Source organism: Idiotropiscis lumnitzeri, chromosome 11 (genome assembly GCF_059441095.1).
Source record: "Idiotropiscis lumnitzeri isolate Australia: NSW breed Sydney's pygmy pipehorse chromosome 11, RoL_Ilum_1.0, whole genome shotgun sequence".
Classification (NCBI taxonomy): Eukaryota; Metazoa; Chordata; class Actinopteri; order Syngnathiformes; family Syngnathidae; genus Idiotropiscis; species Idiotropiscis lumnitzeri.
The window spans coordinates 7613517-7631882 of record NC_142401.1 but is presented as its reverse complement, the minus strand read 5'-3'; the positions used below and the strand labels follow the sequence as shown (position 1 = coordinate 7631882).

At 40.9% G+C, this 18366-nt stretch overlaps 1 protein-coding gene across 3 annotated transcripts in view; it reads right to left on the bottom strand.

Annotated features, from left to right (window-relative positions):
• Positions 1 to 18366, bottom strand: part of srgap2 (SLIT-ROBO Rho GTPase activating protein 2) — a 54978-nt gene that overhangs the window by 13558 nt on the left and 23054 nt on the right. For all 3 annotated transcript variants that reach the window (XM_088308184.1, XM_088308186.1, XM_088308187.1), the window contains exons 2-4: positions 11124 to 11316; positions 2743 to 2905; positions 274 to 336 (exon numbers count right to left, since the gene is read on the bottom strand). In XM_088308184.1, coding sequence (XP_088164310.1) covers positions 274 to 336; positions 2743 to 2905; positions 11124 to 11316 — 419 coding nt within the window. The remainder of the gene's footprint in view (positions 1 to 273; positions 337 to 2742; positions 2906 to 11123; positions 11317 to 18366) is intronic.

Genomic DNA, 18366 nt, shown 5'->3' with positions numbered 1-18366 from the left:
TGCAACAGGAAAAATAATTGGACCAATAATGTTGTTCCACAACATACGTTGCGACGTAAAAATGTCATTTTGGTGAAGCTTTATAATGAATAACAAATTATTTGTTTGTGCAATAGTAACATTACTAAAAAAGGATTACACTCTACTCTGACGTCTGGTTCGGCTCAAACATTTTTTTTCATTCCTTCCTATTTCATTTCATTAGGCTATACAAGAACCACATGAAAAAACATCTTTCGCGATATATTTGAAAGGTTCCAAAAGACGTCTTACCGAATAGAGCTCATTCAGAACTTTCATCAAGTCTTCTTGCAGCTGCACGCCGACTTCTTTGCTCTAAAGAGACAAGACAGATTCAAGTTTGTTCATCACTCTGAACAAGGATCTTATAAACGATTATCTCAGTGTCATTAGCAAGATTACACGGCAATCATCGTGAATTGTCCTTTTGGTAAACTTGCAAACTGACTCAGCTGCGGTGTTAAGCAACAGCCTCCTCTGTCTAGACAAGACGATCAAGCTGGATGAAGAGACTACAGGAAGGATACAGGAGGACGGCCGCAGTGGGCTTGACTCGTTTAAAGGGAGTTTTAATTGTGGTCTTTTTAGTGGTGCAAAAATGGCAGTCGTGTATCATTTTGGTCATTTCTTAGGCTAATTACACACACAAAGATGAACATTATTAAAAGGTGTTAAAGAACATTCGGTAAATGCATTCACAGGTGCAAGACAGCAGAGATACCAAAGAGAAGCGGAAAGTCATAGACAATTGAAGGATTGAGACTGAACATTTGTGACGGAACAAGGCTGGATTTACACGGCAAGGAATTTTTTTTAAATTAATTTATTTATTTTTAATTAATTAATTTATTTTTAATTAATTTATTATATTATTATACTAGTATATTATATTATATTATAATTTTAATAAATTATTATTTCTTTTTCCATTTTATTAAGATAATTTTATTTCTTTGCTCCCGTGACACAATTCGGATATGCTTCATGACAGGAAAAAAAAAAAAAAAAAGCATGGAATCACTTAATTTCAGATCTAAATGCAGTCAATCTGAATTGGGCAGTGTAAATCCAGCCTGAGTACAAACAAATGAGTGCGAGAAATCCCAGACAGTTAAAAGGTCAGGATTAGGATGAGAGGAGATAAATGTGTGTGGAGAGGAAAAAGCAACAGCGAAAAGATTTAGGGTTGTCCAGCGGACAAACGAGGTAACGGGGCAAGTGACGTTGCGACCCCCCCCCCCCGGCTTTAAAGTGCTGAAGAGCGATCGAGCTACAGCAATCTAAAAGTAATCAGCCATGGCTGAGCCGTCCTATCCGTCAACTGTGAATCTTGACCTTTGAACTTCTTCCTCTGGCCTGTGCTCGCCTGTCTGGCTTGGCAAGACCACGACAAAAAAAAAAACACATTAAGGCAACTTATGTCCTGAGCTGAGGCTTGTTAATGCAGTTTGACTTTTGTCCCCCCCTCACCCATCCACTTCACTAGCAGTCTGCAGAGATAGAGGTATTTAATTCTACAAGTTGGCCTTGTTCCAAGTATGAACAGTCTTCCTTAACTCATTTACTGCCATTGACGGCTAAAGACGTCAAAGAGCCATTTTCTTTTTTTTTTTACTTGGCTGGTAGTGAATGAGTTAATAAATTTGAGTTTCTGAACTGGCTGTTGCTTGACTTTACCTTCAAACACACTGACCTTTCTTACAAGTGAAGGCATTCTATAGGCGACATTCTTTTGCTAAGCCCAGTCTTTAAACTGTGCTCCTCTTGATCCCTAAGCCAAATTCTCAACACCTCAAAAATATAGAAGCGTTTTATTTTTAAGTTGAAACTTGGAGCTCTGTGGATCTGATTTTGAGTGTACAATTTGAATGGCTTCACTCTAAAACCTGCATCCAACAATTCGATCTAAACACAACCTTACGGTAAATTAGATGTCTAAAAGACACATCGGGCGATAGTGAACTTTGCTTTCAGTAACATCCAGACAGTAAAACTAACTTCCCATTTTTCAGAAATGCCAACAATGTGAAAAGCACGTGGAACACCTTTTCACCTATTCAACTCATTTTAAGTAGGAGCTTCCTGCTAAGATTGTGTATTCAGTATAACATGTCCCTACTGGAGGACTCGGAATGTGGTTGACAAGGTCTTATGAATGGCTCCATCATGACTCAAATGACAAAAAGAGTCAAGAGTAGACAGGCAGGAGTCCACCATTTGCTTTGTGAAGGAAGCGCATATTTCCATTAGGACTGAAATTGCAAAAAGTCGAAATATATTCCTGGAACTGCATTTTTAAAATTATTCTTCACTAATGGGCTCTTCTGCTGTGCTAAAGAAGAACACAAGACTGGCTGTGTAGTTTTTGCCTATGCTTGCGTTTTAACGTTTCAAACAACCCCCAACCCCTCAAAAATGACAATAAAACTTAAGCCCTTAATCATTTCAAAATGGGGCATTTTTGTATTGATTCAAGACATCTTCCACATTTCGGGCAGAATCATAAAGAAGGCAATCGACGAAGGTGCAAGATTTGGTGTCAATCCAGTGGTTTGCATATTGTAAAAAACATGAAAAAAAAAAATCTGATTTATTTTTACAGCACTCCATAGGAAGTGCCAACAATGGAATTTGTACAAAAAAAAATGACGGTGGAATAAATTATTAAGAGCAGATGCAATATGCATGCTCACAACGTCTGCATGTGTGAGTGAGCCTTGCCTTTTTGAAGAGTCGTCCTGAGTCCTCGCTGATCTGTGCAAAGCGGGGAATGATGTTGTTGAGGTAGAGGTCGGACAGAGTGGCGTGGTCGCGGCTCTCCCTTTTCACCTGAAGCAGCAACAGGTTCCAGCAGTTCACTGGCGATAAGATGCTCTGCTCTTTCCTGCACAGGATGACAATAATGGAGAACAAGATTTAAGATGTAATCAAGCACCCCCCCCTCCCCCCTCCTCGGAAGCATAATTTGGCTCTCGTCTCTTTCATCTGTTTTTAACCAATTGATAGTTGCACACGCGGCCCCACAGCTTGTAAAAGGTAGAAACAAGTTCATTGTACAGGGCGCTCGTTTTCATCAAGATGAAACAAGCACAGGAATAACAGGCATGGAAGGAGCGAACGCCCCAGACATTTTTATACCGAAAACAGCCACCCTGTGTCTCTCCCGCACACGCAGACCCCCACACGCACACACCCCCCCCAACACACACACACACACACACACAGCAGGTCAGCGAGCCAACGCAAACAGGGGATTCAGCCAGGGTACAAAACCCAGCAGGAAGTGGCAAGACTCCCCCAAAAAGCACAGCTGTTCCAGAGAAGAAAGGACACATAAAAAAAAAAGAAAGAAAAAAAAAAAGGGAGGGAGATGAGGAAAAAGATTCGGAAGTTCCTCTCATATTCTGCCTGGAAACGTTGCACTGGTTTTGCCTCATTGTGAGACATATTTGTAGAAAAGTACAATAATTAAATATTGATCAGTCGATGAGGCAGTCAGTCACAAAAAAAGCGGAGGTGGGGGGGGTGGGGGGGGCGTCCAGACCAAGCCACAGTGGCAGTAAATGAGTTAACTCATTTATCATTACTCATCAACACATACTGCCATTGACGGTTAAAGACGTCAAAAGATTTTTTTACTTGGTTGGTATTGAATGAGTTAAACCCATTTTCTGTTATGCCAAGTACTTGGAATTCTTTTTGGAGTCATAACTTAAGTCAGCAAACCAGGGATATGCATTTGACTAAGTTTCCTTGATCAATGACGAATATCATGTTCTGAACTTCCATTTCAACAGTGCTGCTGCTGGTTGCAAACAAATTGTACATTCTTGTTAGCTTGGATGTGATGAACCAGCAATTCCAAAGCGATCAAGTAGTATGCATGCTAGTGAAATTGAAATGCTTTTTGTCGATACCAGTAACTCACTGAATAGTTTCAGTCCTGAATACGTTCAAGAATGCGAATCGGATATAAACACAATAAGGTTCTTCACACTCGGGTCTGTTAGTGGAGGCAAGAGTTCAAAGCAAACATGGTGAAGCAGCTGTTACGCTGCACGCAAATGGAGTAAATTGTCAAAAGGAGCCAAGTGAACCTCAAGATTAAATGCTGTGTATAGAATGCACTGGATAAATAAAGCTGACTGGCCTTTTTTGGGACTAGTTGCAATTAGTTGGGGGGGGGGGGATGAAATTACCCCTTCACTATACTTCCTGCTTCAGCGAATGCAAGTCAACATCGGGAAACATTAATTTGGGGTTAAATTATTTCTTTGTTGTTTCTTTTGAGGTGTTTTCTATACTCCATAAATGCCGCTTGTGGAGCTGCATGAAATTGGAATTTTTCCAGCAAGTAATAGCGTCTGAGAGAGAATTAAACCTTAAAAAAAATAAAGAAAATCAGCAGCTTTCCCCAGGCCTTCCATTTTGCCTCGAGAGACGTAATCTGCCATAATTGTAACATTCAAAAGTGGCACAATATCCAAAGACGCATATCCACTACTTTTGTCAACAAAGTATTTCCTTATAACAGCACAACCAGAGTTGAGGTTTCATTTAATGAGTTTTAGTTATCTGAGGTTATCTAAATTGTGTGCATTTTTATTTATTTATTTTTTTTGCAATGTGTGCATTAAAACAAAGGCCCTTCCCCAAAAGCGTGCATGTGATTATCTAAATCTAGTTTGGGTTATGAATTATCACTGGCTAACCGAGAAGGTAAAATGGATGATGAGTTTAAGTGGATGACAGGAAGTTTTTTTTTTTCGTGTGGTCAGAGCCACAAAATGACTTAGAGAAGCCAATAAATAGAGGACATTGATGAACAGAATGAGGTCACAGCAGGCAGTAGGTCACACGGACAGAGGAAGTCTTTGACAGAGCGAGGATCACTGAGTGGGAAGGTTGGATTACGTTTGAGTCATAGACAATGATGTGATATGTTGGTACTGCCGTTCACTGGTCAGATGACTAACGACGGGAGATAAGGTGATCTCAAGGTCATGTCCACACACATCCAAGCATTTTTACGAAACATACGGAGTAACATTCAGACTTTTGTTGTTGAAGTCTGGCGCTTGTGGAGGTTTTGAGAAATGTTTCGAAGAAAAATACCAGTAAAGATGTCTCCATTTAGATCGTATTAAGAAAGCTATTAGAACAGACTTTGGATTAAATATACTTCATATTTGGTCATTTTGCATCAATTCCAAGATATTATTCAAGTATCTGTTCCAAGCGTTGTAAAAAAAAATATAGTAGTTGAAAAATATGATTAATCACAATTAATCATGGAGGTTTTTCTGATAAATTAGTTAAAAAAATTAATCACTTGACAGCACTGATATATATATATATATATATATATTCAAAATGATTCATATCGCTATAAAGTGCATTACTGCACATTGAGGGAAACAAACCAGTACAGCAAATAAGTCAAGCTTCATTCGACTTTCACAATTAAGGCGCACCGGATAAGCCTCACTGTTGATTTTTGAGCAAATTAAACGATTTTTTTTGGATACCTTATAGTTTGAAAAATACAGTAACTTACAGCAAAAATAGACCATTCAAAATCCTCTACAATTTCATAACATTGCCTGATTTCCCGCTATAGGAAGTTCATTTTAGGATTAACCAACTCTACAGTGTATGTCTTAAGTTTCTGAGTCACTTTTCTAGACACACTTGATAACTCCTACTCGTTGCTGTCTGCTCACTTTCCGGTGCGTCTGACTTCCCTGATTTTCTCACATTTTCCTCCAGAAAAACAAGTTCCACTATTTGCTCAATCAACTGTCCTCTCCCCTGCTCCACGTGACATGTGGCACCCTCAGCCAATTCCTGCTCAGCATGGCACTGCAGCTCTCGCAGCTACCTCTGACCGCCCCTTAGTTATCACAATGTAAACACTGAAATGTCATTGGCCTCTTTTGAAGGTCACATGGTGCACTTAGTGGAACGTAGAGTGTGTCGGAGTCAGGTGATGGCAGTGAGTCACATGAGAGGGAAATGCTAAATGGTCATTTACAGTCAGGATCAAAGCACATAGCATTCGACGGAGCAGTGCCGCCAGCGCTTTTTTCTTTACGACTTCAACCAAATGACTTTTACTTGACGAGGCATGCTCACACAAACCGAGTCATAAAAAAATGATTTCAATAAATGTTAAATGCTAGTAGTTCTACAATCATTAGTATTGTCTGAGCTGGCTCAATGTTTAATATATGCCTTAAGATGAAATGAAATGAAAGTCATGTCCTTTAAAAAAAAAATAAAAAATAAAAAAATGACTGACAAGGTCACGCAAATTAATTACTTTGTGGCTTACATATTCCCCAAAAAATAGTTCTTAAAAACTGGCAGCGTTCCAAACCAAAAATGACGATGAATTTTCCACGGTTATAAAAAAAGTTGGGTTACAGTTCTACAATAAAAAAAATACCGTGCAACTGGAAGGTTGCCATGGTGCTGTCAAAATGGACTTAACATGCACACTCCCAACGCACATCGTTACAATCTTGCAAATTCACTTCTTAACAGGATAATCATAAATCATACTGACATTTACACACCGCTTGCTCAGTGTGATCGTATGAACAGTATGTCCAATTGTCTACGTGCAATCAGGGGTTCTTGAATCGCTTTGCCAATTCAGTGCTGAGTCACCCTCACCCATTGCACGTCATGTGGCTTCTTGTGCATGACGACAAATCACTCAGAAAATCATACATGGACAATGATAAACTCACTGAAGTTCGGGTTTTCGTTAAAATGGTGTCATACCAACTCGTGATGCCTTGTGTGAAGACACACAGTTGGGAGTTTGGTCATGTAATTTCTGGCAACACCACTGAGCAGTTATTTCAGTGTGACAGAACTGAGCTTTTATCCAAATCAATTGGCAGGAATCCACAACCACAGTTTGTCACCAGGACATGTTGCGTGAACTGCAGTCAAATCAGTGTTCGATTTTTAAACGGAATCCTTTTAACCGTTATTTTAATCACTTACTATTATAAAAAGACATTCCACAGCACCATTCCAACATTCCTGTTCCGAAATGCAAAGTCAGCGCATATTACCCCAAAAAAGTTGCATGGCATTAAAAAACAAAAAAAAACAAAAAATCAGTTGTAGTTAGAATTTAAAAAAGATCAATTAAATTAAATAGTGTGATTGCTACTTTTAAAAGGCTAAATTGGATTTATTGCCCACATTTTAAATGGCGCTGTTTTTTTTCTTTAATTCTTCTGTGTTTGATGTGTGAAACAATGTGGGCACTTAACGCTGTCAAATTCTTTTATGGGAATAAGTGCAACACTAGGCACAGCCAACAAAAATACCTCTAACAAAGGTTTCATTAAAATACAGTATCGGGGGGATATTTGTGTTTCTCTTAAGATCAGGGAAGGAAACCCAGCGAGTCACGTCTTCCTTTCCTGCTGAATATTTCAAAAGCAGGCATTTTTCTCAGATGGCTTGTCCAGGGGAATTAACACATCTTACCCCAGGACATTTTTGAACATGGGAGGACAGTCAGAGTAGGGTGTCCGAGACAAGAGAATATCTGAAGCGATGGCATGTTATGCCACTTGGCTTGTGGGGGAAAAAAAACAAACAGTTCAGGCTGCAAAGGACAGCGATATGACAATGTGACATATAGTCCTCACCAGCACTGCACATTTGTGTTCTATTGCAGTACACAAGGACTCAGGTTGTAGTTTGTTTTGTAGTATAGAACTGACCTAACTCATAAAGAGAAGTGTTTCTGTTCAGGAGGGGCATTTGACGACATTTACTTAATTGACTACAGGGACAATTAACACATTTGATGAGTTAAATTAATGCGAGCACAGTGTTACATTAATCAGAATAATGACGCCCAGATGAGCTGTGCAATCGCAAAGCTTGCGTGGATGGAGCAAAACTTACAGTAGCTGAGGTAATAATGTTGCACTTCTATTGATAGCAAAGTAGGCAAGAGCGAACATCTTAGTGGTGCAATTCATCTTTTTCAAGTAATTCCACAAACAATTGCACACAATCAATCACATTCTAAAGACTCAATTAACTGATTTAGAGGCTATTATTCGCATCTCTAAATTTTTATTAAAGGGGAAGTCAACCCCCGAAATTGTCTTTATAAGAATCTTTTCTATGCAAGCCCACTAGTCTAAACATGGCATTGTGATTAATTTTGTGTTTGCGGAATATGAGTTAAGCTGTAAAATCCGCCATTTTTAGCCATCTCAGGGGGCGGCCATTTTGTCAAGTTCTGTCAACTGAAAATGAACCAGTCATGGCTCAGCTTCAGAAAACAGGTGAGCCATTATCGGTCATTTCCTGAGCCCTGAAAAACTGTGAAATCATTTTCAGTCGACAAAAGTGACCAAATGGACGCCCCGAGCTGGCTAAAAACGGGTGGATTTTGCAGCTCAACTCATATTCCGCAAATGGAACATTAATCACAACGCCATGTTTAGACTAGCAAATGCACATATTACTTTTTATTGCAAAAATATTTCGGGGGATGACGTCCCCTTTAAGATATGGCAGAGGGTTAAAACCCTTTAGAATACATTCTTCTTTTGACACACACTAATACAAACGACCACCACAATAATACCAGTATTGTTACAATGTTCATCAAAAATGAACATTGCAATCTTTACAAGGTCAAATTTTGTATTGGATCTTATCGGATTGTACAGGTGGGTGTATATCTTTATATATTGCCATTCCCTAAATTGGAGTTTGGTGCTCTATTTGATTTAATTCTGTTTAATGATGCAGAATGATTTGCTAATCAGGAATGTCATTCATTCTCGTCTGTGACTTTTTTTTTTCTTTGATTCCAAGCCCAACAAGGGGCAGCACTCGTGCATTCATGAACCGCGCAAACCAGCAGAAGTTCCACAGCCTGAGAAAAATAACCCAACAATGCCTGAACCGTGATTCTTCCCATTTGCGCTACCCGGATTGAGAGGGGATTTTCAGCGTGACATCGGATCAAGAACTAAAAGGAGAGTCCTTTGCAGGCATCTTAGCAGAGAGAGAGCAAGAGCTTCTCAAATGCTAGACTCCTGCAAATTTCTAACTATAACAATGTCTACAAAAACCTAACTAACCCCAACAGATATATAAAGTTACAAGGAAATTATTAGTTTTTTTTTTTTTAAATCAAATATATAAGACAAAATTTAAACTTACTTTAGGAACATTGACTCATCTGTACAAAAAAGCTTGTCCTTATTTAGTTATATAAAATATTAGGGAACACATAGTAAACTGCAACCAGTGTAAAAATAAATAAATAAATAATAAGAAATGAATACCACTATATTATTTGCCAAACAGCATTTTTGATCGTGTACCTTTTAGTGTTTGAATTCAGTGTCTTGGTGTCGTGATACGTTACGTAAGGGCCGCAGCTAATTAACACTAAGACAGGCCGAAAAGTGAGTGAGAGGGCAGCCTTGACTGCCAAATTTGTGACTCATGATCCTGTAAGCCTTAGGGCACGTATTATACGGTTAAAGCCTAGAGCTGTAAGTTTGCCAATAACGGCGTTCTCTATGGACTCAATACGCACATGGAAGACTCATACACTTTTTAGAGTTAAAAAAAAAAAAAAAAAAGGCTTGTGCGCACTCAGCCAGAGAATAACTGAAATTCCATTTCCAACGTGGCATCCGGACAGAGCAACAGCGGCAGCCGCGTGGAGAGCGTTACAGATGTTGAAGGAAACAACAGACTAAAAAGTGGGGGAATATGTCAATCAGTAAAGTTAGGATGTGGCGCTTTGACAAGGGCTAGAAAAAACAAACAAACTCCGAATTAATATTCCATGCGACTGGGACAAAATCAACTCGACTTTATGGACCGTTTTGAAATCCATTGCCATGTGTCACAATCGATTAGAAATAAAATTGCCGTTACTTTCTCGCAAGTCTCAGTCGTTCAGACCGAGGCATGCGTGTGCATGTGTTTTAGCAACCACAGAATAATTCGGCGCAAGTGTGTGATGCAAACGGGGAACAATGTAAAGTGAAAAGTAATAAGAAAAATACAGAAGCGGAAACTCAGTGACTTAAGAGGTCGTCATGTTTGAGAGGAGTTGTCATAATTTTTTTTTTTTAATAATAGCAAGTCATTTCCTGATAGGAACGCCATATGATAGCAATATAAGGAAATAGAGTCAGCTAAATAGTCCGCACTCTTTGTCTTCATGTATCTTTAGCTCCAATAATGCGTGTGCATTATGCTTAGCCAAACGTTTAGAAACAAAACCACCAAGAGGTACAATTGGGCCAATTTATCTTGGAATGTAGAAATGTAAACTATTAAGCCAAGGGTTGGAGCAGGACACAATATAGTTGGTTCATTAGTCTCACAAAAACAGTTGTCTGGGCAACAAAGGCAATAGAATGGAAAGAAGACAACACATGCCAGAGCATGTCTTCTTTCTGAAAATTAACTGCTATTTGTATTAAAAAAAAAAAATGTGCTCCTGTTCCAACATCGAAACATTACAGATTTAACAGTAAATCAAAAAAGCCCCCAAGCGCTTCCAATATAATATTACAGACAACAAATTGTGTTTTACAATAATACTAAACTATATTTAGAATTTTATAAGTTGCTTGAGGTGCGGCTAGCCTTGGTTGGTGTTATGACATTGTTCTATTAATATCGTAATTGCCACCAGTAACAGATTTACCCACAATCCACCCATTTTTATACAACTCAGGGGGCGGCCATTTTGCTACTTGCTGTTGACTGCAATGATATCACAGTCGCTCAGGACTCGGCAAACGACCAATCATGACTCAGATTCAGAAAACAGGTGAGCCGTGATTGATTGTTACCAGCGCCCGGAACAACTGTGATGTCATTTTCAATCGGCAGAAAGTGACAAAATGGCCGCCCGAGATGGCCAAAACCAGGTGGATTTAGCTGCTTAACTGATATTTCACAAACGCAATATTAATCAGAATGTAATGTTTAGACTCGTAAAGGTGCATAGAATATTTTATCGCAAAGGAATATTGGGGGGTTGACTTCCCCTTCAAGCCAAGTGTGTGTCTGTTTCCTACTTCAGCAGATGGTCCTTCGTGCTGCGTGTCTTGGTGAGGAAGCGCTCAGCCAGTTTTTCCATGTTACGGCTGTAGTCCATCTCAATCTCCGCCTTCTTCCTGAAGAAATCCTGCAGGTCCTGGAGCAGCTGCACCCGCAGCTCACACTGCTGGTCCAGACATTTCAGCTGCTCCACCAGCTGGGCGCGAATCTCTGTCAACGCAGGGAGATACACGTTTTTTATATTAAGAACAAAGTTTTTTTTACTCCCCAAATTTAAGCTGTCCATAAATGGTTAAATTTCAGTGAAAAGTGAGTAAATTAAAAGTATTAGGATTCCACTTTACATCATCATTAATGTTTGTCATCTTACACTTGTAAGTTGTTTTAAATGTTGCTTTAATAAAATACACAGAGTTCAATTTTATGATACCCGCAGTTTGAATTTGCCTTAATGACGTTAAACATGGCATTCTCATTAAAATTGCGTTTGTGGAATATGAGTTAAGCAGCAAAAGACATGGTTTATAGCCATCTCAGGGGGCGGCCATTTTGTCTTTGACTGAAAATGACATCACAGATGCTCAGGTAACGACCAATCACAGCTCACCTGTTTTCTGAAGCTGAGCCATGATTGGGCTTTAGCTGAGCCCTGAGCAACTATGATGCAATATTCAGTCGACAGAAGTGACAAAATAGCCGCCCCGTGACATGGCTAAAAACAGGTGCATTTTACTGCTTAACTCATATTGCGCAAATATAATATTTATCAGAATGCCATTTTTTGACGAGTGGGCCTGCAAAGAACATTTTTTGATTGCTTTCCCCTTTAATTCATTCACTACCAGCCGAGTAAAACAAAAACAGATCTTTGTCGTCTTTAGCCGTCAATGGTAGAAAATGAGTTAAAATAAAAAGCAGTTGATTGAAAAAAAAATAATAATTATGTATCGCCGTTGTTGCCCTTTCTTCTCTTTGTTGACTGTCTGCAATGTCTTTGATGAAGACAGATAAAGCGACAACGGAAGATGAGAGGACAGGAAGGCCATATAAGCTTGACCGTTTGCGGCATGTCAGTTTGCGGAATGCTTGGGCCTGAGTTGTGGCCGATAACAGCTCTTGCGTGAACGTACATCCTGTTCCCGCTTGCGGGAATCAAGAGACATAGGCGACTCAGCAACTGCCATCCTTTAACCACATATGACTGCGTAACAAGATATTATTACGATACATTATCATACATAATAGTATTAAGCGTATCTATATATAACCCTACTGTCTTCCGCACGTACAAAAACTCTAGCGGCCGTCATTTATCATTTTCCATTTCCTTTCAGCCTCCCACCCACCTTTTCTTCCATGCTACTCCCAGTCTGGTCTCTAATTAATAGAGTGCACTGTGTTGAAGTATTCAATCACAAAGGGAAAACTCCTCTGGAGAATGGCGTGTAAAGCAGCTTTGTTTCAGGAAGCAAGTTGCCACGTGCACTCTCACACACACACACACACACACACACACATTAATGATAAATGGATCAGTGCCGACAGCTGACAGATTAATGCTATGCTCTCCTAGCTGTCTGCCAACAGTTTGTGCGCGCGCTGCACGTGTATCATTGTACCAGTGAAGAAACAACAAACCCAACACACACACACACTCACACAAGCCGGGCTGTTCGGCTAGTGTACCGCAGCTGGCCTACCTCTACGACGCTGGCTGTTGGGGAAGTAATGTGTTCTGCCCTCCATCCTGGCTCCTGTTCAGCATCAAGTTCGCTGACACATAAGCACAGACTGAAGCGCACATTCACAGGCAGTTCTGGCAGAGTCCCTCATCCTTTGAGCCAAGAACCTCTTTGATGCTGCCTTTGTGCTTTATAGCTTTGAGCGCAGTTCCTCATTACAACAAAGAGAAGGGGGATCTCTCGAAAGGTGCCTCGGCACACACACGCTTCATCGGCAATTTGTCTTCAACCAACCTAAACGCTGTGCCAACAACCAGTGAGGGACCTCTCACGATAATACAAAACCAAAACACACACACAGTCAGCGTCGGAGCCAATAACCTGTTGTGCGTATTTGCTTTGACAACATGTGTTTAGTGTCCTGTGTGTGTGTGTATTTGTGAGTAATTTGCACACTGCAAAGCGGCGCCAATGACAGGGATGGAGTCAGTCCATAGTTCTGCGACCACAGAACCACAAGGTGACAGCCTTGTAATAAACTGTCACAGGACAACAACAACGCATACCACCGCAAGTGACGAGCAGCACTCGTAGAAGCGGACCGCAATCATATGGTGGTGGCTGAGAGGCACGTTTCGGCGTGACTTGCAACACAGTGACCACTAGCGCAATCTAGTGATGGGAAAATGAAGCTTCAAATTTGCTTCATGAACCGGTTGTTGTATTTTTGAGTCCTCTAGATGGCACTGTTGGTCAGCCCAATGTTGAACAGAGAGTGCCATCTACAGGAGTTCAAAAATACTACTACTGGTTCATGAAGCTTCATTTACCCATCACAAGCGCAATCGTCAGAATTAAGAAGGGGAAAAAAAAATCTTATCTTGGGTGATGTTCCATGCAACATCCGTTAATCTTGTGAGATGTGAGTTGCGTGAGTATCTTGGGTGTCAGGTTTAACCATCTAACGAAAATGTACAACATTTTCCGGACTATAAGGCACACCCGTATAAAAGCCGCAGCCATTCCTTTAAGAAAAATAGAAATAAAAAAAAATTACAAGCCACACCACGCTATGCGCCGCATTTTCTATGTTTACTCCAACACAGTGCCTTGTAACACGGCAACTATTTTACTAATTAAAACAGAATCGAACCAAGAGAAAAAAAATTAAAATAAATCAAGATTTATTTAGCATATTTTCTGAACTATTGGCCGCCCCTACCGGTGAAAGAAAAACCCACAGAAAAGCCGCACCCGCCGTATTAGCCGCATGGTTCAAAATCTAGGAAAGAAGTAGCGGCTTATAGTTTGAAAAATACAGAACCTAGTTTTTTGTACTTCATTTCCTGTTTTTTTTTTAAATTATAACATTTCAACGTGCATCACGGTACAACTTTAGTTCGCCTTTTTCGGTTCCACAAGATGACCCATGTGGGTGCCAGGTTTTTTTTTTTTTTCATATAAAGCCAGTTTAAACGGGCTGAATTCCATCTCTGAAACAAAAGGTGTTCCTAAAATCACACTCCTATTTGAAAATCTAACGCTATATGACGCAACCACTGGGAACCTTTAGCTCTTTATACGACTCGCTGTTGATCCTGGCTGTTCAGCTGAATTTCCTTGCATAATAAAAAGTCAGCCTTTTTCATCTTTGTCCATGCACGGGGCGGGGGGGGGGATCGCTACAAAAAAGACGAGGCGAGACGCTCACATTGCAGGTCGATGCCGCCCGTCCCTCTGTAATGGTCATCATCCCCTCAGCCAGAAAGAAGTGGGATGTGAAGTGGAATGTGGCGCCTCCACCCCCTCCAGAACGCCCAGTCACATTTTCCAGGCAGATGAGAGCAGGTCTTGCAAACTGGGTCTGGGATTCTGCTTTACTGATGCTCTCGTCTTGATCATCTCTCTCTCGCTTTCTGTCAGCATTACCGTTTCACTCAATCACCAACAGCACAAAAGAAACCCTAAAATCCATCAGAAAGAGCTACTCTTGCACTCATGGTGCCGTTATATCGACAGCCTACAATGATCACGCAAACATCTGCTATCCGTCACATGACCTATGATCTGTTTGGATAAAGGCACAGTGGTGCAGGAGGTTTAATCAACCAACAAGGTTTTATTAACGCATTCACTGCCATTGACGGCTACAGACGTCAAATATCCATTTTTTTTTTACTCGGCTGGTAGTGAATAAGTTAAAGGCCATATCAGCAGAAGTCTTCAGAAAATATTACCGTGCACTCAAAAATGTTACTGAATGAACCGATTTATCGTACAATTTTCATGACTGTTTATTACGGCCCTGGAGGAATATGAAACAAGAACCGGAGTTGTGGTGCAATTCGTGTGCATTTCACTATATGCTATATATATTTGTTTTACATTTTCATTCATTTCTAATGTGATAGAACGCCGACTTTGTGTTCATTGGAGCATAAAGCTGGAAGATAGTCTATTGTCTTTGGCAGAGATTTTACTCATTCCTAAGGTTCAAGACTTAAGGGCTGCTGCCTCAAATCAGTCAGACATGCCGCATTGCTCGCGTGCGGTTAGAAATTTTGAGGCAAATAAAGGCGCTGCCAAAGGGCTTGTCACATAAACACTGGGTGGAGCCCAGAATGGATGTTCTTCTCCATCTGACATGACAGAGAGAAAAAGGTTTTCCTTCTCCGTTGACCAATTAATCTGTCCACCGAAGTGTGCCGAGCTAAACGATATGAAAGCGTGAATTCATTTTTGTGGTACCTTCACAATGTTTTAATTGAGGAAATGAAATGAAACTGGACCAAACGGCACTGCACACTGTAAATGTCTGTTTTTTTAGTATAGTGAAATTCATTTTAAGGCTGCACAGAAGTGATGTCGGCACCGAGCTGGCACAAACACAAGAGACACATTCACGGCCTCAAGCACTCCTTATACCTGAAGATTGGACTCACACCGTCTGACAGCAATGCAAAACTACCTTTGGGCCAATTTTGATTCTATGTGAATGGGATTAAAAACCCAAATTTTCAGCTGCCATAAGATGTATGTTTTTTTTTCCATCTGATGTTCAACAGTGTGGCACATTCAGTCGTCACGAGCGTGCTATAAATGTTTCGAAAAGCGGACCGATTGTGTATTTATTTATTTTTTTTCAGTTCTGGTCGGTTCATTGTCATTTTTCATTCACCCACGTCACATCAAGTTGCTGTTAGTTTGTTTTTGGTCCAAGTCGCTTTTCCCAGTTTCTTTGATCCTTCTTGCTGTTCTGCACTCCTGCCTCGCTTTTTTTGCGTTTGGGTCCTCGTCCACGTCCAACCCCCCGACAACTAGTCTTTAAACGGAGCGACAATTTATCTGCATCATCTGCACCACTGACAGTGCGTTGTAATTATCGCACTACTGTTCCCTTTTCCTTTTTCCTTAGGACTCTCCACGTCATTTGCACAGCTGTCATTGGTCCGTACTCCAGCACGATTGATACCATTTCATTATGTAACGACTCCTTCTCCTCATACTACCAAAGACAGATTTATTGTGTTTTTTTTTTTGTTTTTTTTTTACATACTTGGCCAATAAAGATGATTCTGAAGAAAAAACACTGGCATTGTGGCCACCATCTTGGCCTACGTTAATAAGTTTTAGTCCTACCACCATGAGCTATTGTCGTCTAGGGAATGAAATAAATACAATGAAAATGGGAGAACAGAACGGTGTAACGAGGGATGGGGCTGCGTGGTGGTGATAGTGTCACAATAAAAATATATGTTCATTCAGTCCGCTGCACAGGAAGAGACGACAGAGAAACAGGAAGTCAGTGGGGGTCGTTCATTGCCTATAGGGAGCGCATACTTAACGAGGCCGGAGTCCTGCCTGTGCGCGGGTCCAAATAAAAATGTTTTAAAAAAGCAAGTAGCTGTGGCGTTAATCACTAATAGGAGAGGAAAAACGTAACTTTAGGTTTGCTAGTCGAACGAGGAATTGCTGTCATATTCTATATGTCCCGTACGAGTGTGGGCCGGCCTATCGGATGTGATTTCAAGGCAGCCGAATTGCTCGGTAGCCTCAGGTTGCAGCAGGTAGTATTTCCTAAAAGGATTCTTAAGCGGGGTGGAATCTATTAGTTCCAGACATGCCTTTATAATACTATTTCACTTTAGAGACGCACAAACACACACACACACCCCAGTTATATGACGAGGGGGAGTATAGGAAAAGCTAGAATTACAGTACAGTAAGTGTTGGCGGGGAAAGTATTGCTGGAATGGAACGTTTCCAGCAGATTTCTTTTTCTTGGGTCTACTTATTTCCTCTGAAAACACGCACGCACACACGTGCACGCACACACACACTGACAAAAAGGCATGTAGCCTGTCACCCAAATCCCAGCAATTTAACTCATTCAATACCATTGACGGCTTAATACGTCAAAGATCCATTTTTTTACTGGGCTGGTCGTGAATGAGTTAAGGAAACGCAGTGTTGTCTTAATGAGGCAAGTTAACAAGTGCGGTGACTTCGAGACACGGACGACTTGCCAAATTGTCAAAACCATAGCAGACCTGACCATTTAGATGAGAAACCAAGATGAGGACAATGGAGAAGTGGGGGATTTTGTGTCTAGCTACGACCAAGGAAAATAAGCAATGAGGGGAATTTTAGATTTTATAAATCAGAATTTTTTTGGGGGTGCTTTTGTTAGTTCTGGTTTATCATAATGGAGAACTGAAACTGGAGGGATTATTTTCCACCGGGGATGGAAACAAAGCTTTCAAGTTTAAGAACCACAAACACTCCCCATGCACCAATTACAGCCCTGATGACCGAAAGAATATAAAACGGATGGTGGGAACAAAATGTCAGGAAGTGCTTCGCAGTATGATTCCTGGATAATGCCGAATTTGCAAGCGTGTGATCATCAAATCACAATATTTTGCAGTTCATTTTATGTAGGTATTTGTTTAAAAAAACAGGAGCGAGGACGCTGGGTCAGATAAGGAAGATGACGAGGAGAAATCAAAAGAAGGGGGTGCGCAATCAGCAGGAGTAAACTCCTCTCTGCTTCTCTTCACCTTGGTGACCAGACCAGGAAGTCATTAACCCTTTCATAGGCTTCCTGATTCAGTCAGCAGAGTGCGAGACGAGATGTTTGCACTCGGAAGGGTGTCGATGTTTCTGTGGGCCAAACTGTAAGCCGTGTGGGATCCCCGTTGGTTTTCCTTGCCTGACTACAGGTCGGGAGAGGTCAGAGGTCGCAGTGCTACTCGGCGGAGGTCAGTCTCCCATGTCAACCAACGGGTATAAAACACTTGGAACAATACAAGTCACTTTCAGATCAGTTTCAACCCGTGCTGGAGTGTTGCTGCTCCTGCGCCATTCCATGCTCTGATTCCTCTCCTACAGTAGCGGCGGGCGGTTTGGGGAAGGAGATTGGGGGGGGGGGGGTTCTATGCATAATGAAAAGGGCTGCTTATCAAATGTTAACTAACTGCTCACCCACTTACAGCGCCTGCCTGCTCCACTAACCCATTCCTGGGAGGGGGGGGGGGGGGGGGGGGGGTGAATCCTACACAGATATACAGACTTTAAA